General features: G+C 55.7%; 1 protein-coding gene across 1 annotated transcript; it reads left to right on the top strand.

Moving 5' to 3' along the window:
• The first annotated feature begins 2178 nt into the window (after positions 1 to 2178).
• LOC139060289 (uncharacterized) lies at positions 2179 to 4245 on the top strand. The gene is made up of 4 exons (XM_070539389.1): positions 2179 to 2447; positions 2518 to 2848; positions 3721 to 3932; positions 3975 to 4245. The coding sequence occupies exons 1-4, from the start codon at positions 2179 to 2181 to the stop codon at positions 4243 to 4245; spliced, it is 1083 nt and encodes a 360-aa protein (XP_070395490.1).
• The last annotated feature ends 362 nt before the right edge of the window (positions 4246 to 4607 follow it).

Raw genomic sequence — 4607 nt, 5'->3', positions numbered from 1 at the left:
GTTCTTCGTGAATCTGTAGCGACCGAGGAATTGTTCGTCGTCGTACAGCTCCATCGAATTCCCTCGGTCACGTAGGGTTGGTCGCGGAATTTTCGGCAAGGGCTGCGCCTCTGAAAATGCTGTATCCATGGCGTAGCAAGCAAACTCGAAAGCAGCTAACCTCCGCGCGACGTCCGTTCGGGAGGCTGCCATGTTGGAATAACACACGAAGTCAGTTTCAAGCTAGCCCGGGAGCAGACTTCAAACTTGAGCGGACTTCGACGCAGCCAAGTCGTTCCCAAGTCGTCCGCAAGATCAAGCACGATTTACGACGCGCGGCGAAGCTGTCTTGAGACTGCCAGAAGTCAAGTTCGAGCCAAGTTAGATCTCTGCATTCGGGGGTTGTAGAGTGCTTCTAACTTATATTTGACTGTGACTGCTCCTGACTTAATTTCATTTTCATGATTTTACTCTGGCTATGACACGTTTCATCTGCTGTATACTTTGGAGTTGTTTTATTTTGTTTGAACTGCTGCATATTTTCAGTCAATTTTTTTATCTTCTGTATCTATATGTCATTACTGTATACCAAGGACTTGGCATTTGTATGCTAGTATTCCTTTTTTTGTTTTGTTAATTGTGGCTCAAGATGATGGTGGCAATATGTAATCAAAAATAAACATGGGTTACTTAAGTTCGATCATTGTTTTTGCTTGAAAAGCTATGGCAACCTGGAATCATTGGAAAAGTGATTTCGGACTAACTGGGAAGGACTAAAAGTTGCTCCTGCAGTTACTCCCTGTGGACTAACCTTAACAGACTAACTGTTGGTCCTCTAGGGACTAACTGGAAAGGACTAAAAGTTGCTCCTGCAGTTCTCCCTGTGGACTAACCTTAACAGAGTAACTGTTGGTCCTCTAGGGACTATCTGGGAGGGACTAAAAGTTGCTCCTGCAGTTACTCCTGTAGACTAACTTTAACAGACTAACCGTTGATCCTCTAGGGACTAACTGGGAGGGTCTAAAAGTTGCCCTCACTTTTAGTCTGCAGTAGTTGCTCCCCCAGTTAGGCCGCTGCATTTGCTCCCGCAGTTAGTCCAAAATTGGTTCAAAATCTGTGGCAGGTCATTTAGTCCCCCAAGAGACTAACAGCCATACCCGTTTTAGTCCTTTTTGGCTTAGAGTGATAGTTTGTTGAACCACTGTTTAGCCTGGTGAACTGCTGTTGCTTGGCTATATTTGGTTCGGCTAGACGAAGAAACAACTCATGCGTTACTCTGCTTCGCCTTCAAGAGGGGAACGCGACAGCGTTCCCATCGACCCGCCAAGGGGTGTAAGACAAGGGGCTACGACGCAGCGACTATGCGCCCCGCATTGGACGCGGTGAGCGTCGAGCAACGCAGCGTTCGGTGCGGCAACGAAATGTGCGCCTGAGCAAGCGACGCACGCCTGAGCCTTAGAAACAGCTCGTTTCTAAGGCAATACCGCATTCACTAGAGGTGCTTTTGTACCGCTTTGAAGCATCGTACTCGTGTCTCAGTGGTAGCGTCTCCGTCGCACACTCCGGCGACCCTGGTTCGATTCCCACCCAGCCCATCTTGCAAGAGTTGAGCCCGGCTTGCAGCTGTTGTGACGACAGTGCCCTAGCGGGAGGAGTGGGAGTTAGGCCGCAGTACCATCTGTGCGACCGCAGGCGAGCGCACGAGCTGAGACCCGGCTATGTAGCTACGCGGCCGCAAGCGAGCGCACGAGTTGAGCCTCCGCTTTTGCAGCTGTTATGACGTCATATGGTAGCTACACGGCCGCGCGCGGCTCAGCAAGGAAGAGCGTGGTTGTGCGGCAAGTATGCTTCGCATAATAAACACCGACGAGCACACCTACTTGCGGTCAGTCATCGTTTCAACACCACCACGCTGCAGAGTGTCTCTGATGGAAGGTGCCTCGAGCTCTCCCTCGCCCGATCGGATCGTGACACTGGCGATGAGTACAGCCCACGGATCGACCCACGCCGCCGCGAGCGGCGAAGCACCGCCCCCCGTTCCTTCCACCATGACACTGTACGGGAGGCTCGAGCCATTCGAGGGAGATGGGTCCGCCTGGCCAGTCTATGAGGAGCAAGCGGAAGCGAGTGCCTGCGCTTTCGAGGGATCAGTAGGACTCGATGCTTCGGGACTATTTCGTCTGCAGCATAAACTCAGCCATGCAGACACGACTCTTAAAGCTTCCTGACCCCTCGGTGGACGACGACGTGAAGGCAGCGCTGGCGATGGACGCTGCGGCCAAGGACGCCGGCGAGATTGCACGTGCAACCGGCTCACCGTCGGCAGAAACGGCGGACAACAAGATGGCGACAAAGGGCGGTAGCTGCGGTCACTGTGGTGGCGTTCACTCCCCCTCAAAGTGTCAGTTCTCCGAAGCACACTGCTTCACGTGCGGGAAAACTGGGCAGCTGGCACGGCTATGCCAAGGGTGAGGACTAACAATGGACAAGCGACGGCAGCCTGGATCCAGCCCAGGTTACACACAAGCCCGTGGGCAGGGTAGCCGTCATAAGGTACGCGGCGGGGACGTGTGGCAGCAAGATCGGGTCCCCCCACGGCCAGGCTTCACGTCGTGGCCGAGGACCCACCGATATTTGGCATGTGGCACACTGGCCTTGCTCCATCGTCTGTGCCACCGTGCATGCTGACCGTCGAAGTCTGCGGGGGCACCCCATTTCCATGGAGGTCGACACAGGGGCCAGCGTGTTGGTCATGGCTGGGAAACTGTTCAAGCATACTTCCCCGATCATGCCCGTCGAGGCTTCGGGCGTCATGCCGTGCAGCTACTCCGGACAGCTCTCCCAGGACCAGGTCCAGGATCAGGCCCAGGTCAGCGTTCACTTCGGCGACAGGGAGGCAGTCCTTTCCCTTTACTTCAAGAGGTCATCGCCGACGCTGCTATATCGACAATGGATTCATGCGCTGAATGTTTGTCTGCCGGAGCACCAGGAAGACGTCCTGGATGGGGTGAAAACTTGCCAAGCCAAGTGACTGATTTCAGGTACCTGTTTCAGCCAGGGGTGGGCACATTCGCGGGCACGTCGGCCGGCATCTATGTATCTGAGGGAGCCTGACCTCGTTTTTTCAAGCCTCGCCCACTGCCGTTGGCCCTGAAGCACGGGGTCACCCAGGAGCTGCAACGGTTAAAGGGAGAGTGTATCCTGGTGCCCACCAAGACCTCTGAAAAGGCCGCTTTCATTGTACCAGTCCTCAAGCAAGACGGCAGTGTCAGGTTCTGCAGGAATTTCAAGGTTACCGTCAACTCCATCGCTACTGTCGAGAAGTACCCGCTTCCAAGGATCGCAGATCTCTCGTCATGCAAACGAGTAGTGATGAAGCGCTGGTAGGAGACACCACCTGTCCTGGAGCACCGAGACCAGAATGGACAGGAACACCCTGCGTCATTTGCTTCTCGTAGGCTTCATGCTGCAAAGCAACGTTACAGTCAGCTGGAGAAGGAAGGCTGGGCCCTCATGTTGGGGGTCTAGCGCTTTCAGCAGTATCTGTGGGGCATGAAGTTCGAGGCGATCATGGACCACAAGCCACTGTAGGGGTTGCTGGGGCCTGACAAGGCTGTTTCCATGCAGGCGTCACCTCGAGTGATACGCTAGACCTTGAGGCTACCAGCTGCAGGACGCCAGCCTATCGTCCGGGAAAGGACCTGGGACCTGCTTATGCCCTGAGTTGCCTGCCCCTGCCAGATGTGCCTGCTTCTGTTCCAGAGCCTGTTGAAGTGTTCATGCTGGAGAAACACGTACCCGGAGGCGCTCTCAATATCTTTGGTACCGCAGGTGACCACCCGGGACCCAGTTCTCTCCCAGGTGGTCAAAGCAATGTTCCGAGGAGAGGAGTTGGTTCAGAGGACCTGCAGCCACAACACCGCCGAGCAGTGCCTACAGCAGGGCTGCCTACTGTGGGTTTCCACGGTGGTGATCCCGCAAAGTCTCTGATCCAGGGTCCAGCAGTTGCTGCACACCGGTCACCCTGGCGGGGCAAAGGGAAAGATGGTGGCCAAGTCTCACGTTAGGTGGCCTGGCCTGGACCAGGACTTCGCTCACATGGCGCAGAGCTCCAAAGTCTTCCAGGGGCACCAGCGAGCGCCGCGTCATATGGAGGTCTCCCCCTGGCCGTTCCCACAGAGACCCTGGTTCCGCCTGCAGGTGGATTATGAGGGGCCCTACAAGGGCCATTACTTCCTGGTGGTGGTGGATGCCTTTTCGCAGTGAGTGGAGGTTCTGCCTGCCACCACTCCATCAGCAGGTGCGACCACTGCGGCGCTGCGGCAGGCCTTCGCCGCCCAGACGTTTCCGGGCGTCATCGTGTCCGAAGAAGGTCCCGCTTTCGCCAGCATGGAGCAGCTGGCCTGGCTGACGAAGAACGGAATCCTCCGGATGATGGTTCCGCCGTACTATCCTGCTTCAAACGATGCAGCGGAGCGGTTGGTGCAGCTAGACCATCAAGCACAAGCTCAAGAAGAGCCAGGCAGCGGATTTCAGGACGCAGGTGGTCTGGGTGCTGCTACAGTACCGGACCATGCCCCACGATGTCACTGGCCATGCCCCGGTGAGCTCCTGCTGGACCGGATCAT

This window comes from Dermacentor albipictus, chromosome 5 (genome assembly GCF_038994185.2).
Source record: "Dermacentor albipictus isolate Rhodes 1998 colony chromosome 5, USDA_Dalb.pri_finalv2, whole genome shotgun sequence".
Lineage (NCBI taxonomy): Eukaryota > Metazoa > Arthropoda > Arachnida > Ixodida > Ixodidae > Dermacentor > Dermacentor albipictus.
This window is presented reverse-complemented; position numbering and strand designations above follow the sequence as displayed.

Bases quoted from the DNA above. Each gene is read 5' to 3' on its own strand.
- LOC139060289 (XM_070539389.1), top strand. From the start codon at position 2,179: ATGCAGACACGACTCTTAAAGCTTCCTGACCCCTCGGTGGACGACGAC. The intron at 2,849-3,720 runs GTCAGCGTTCAC...TGCCCCTGCCAG, and splicing joins AGGTCCAGGATCAGGCCCAG to ATGTGCCTGCTTCTGTTCCA. The intron at 3,933-3,974 runs GTGGGTTTCCAC...TCTCTGATCCAG, and splicing joins CTACAGCAGGGCTGCCTACT to GGTCCAGCAGTTGCTGCACA.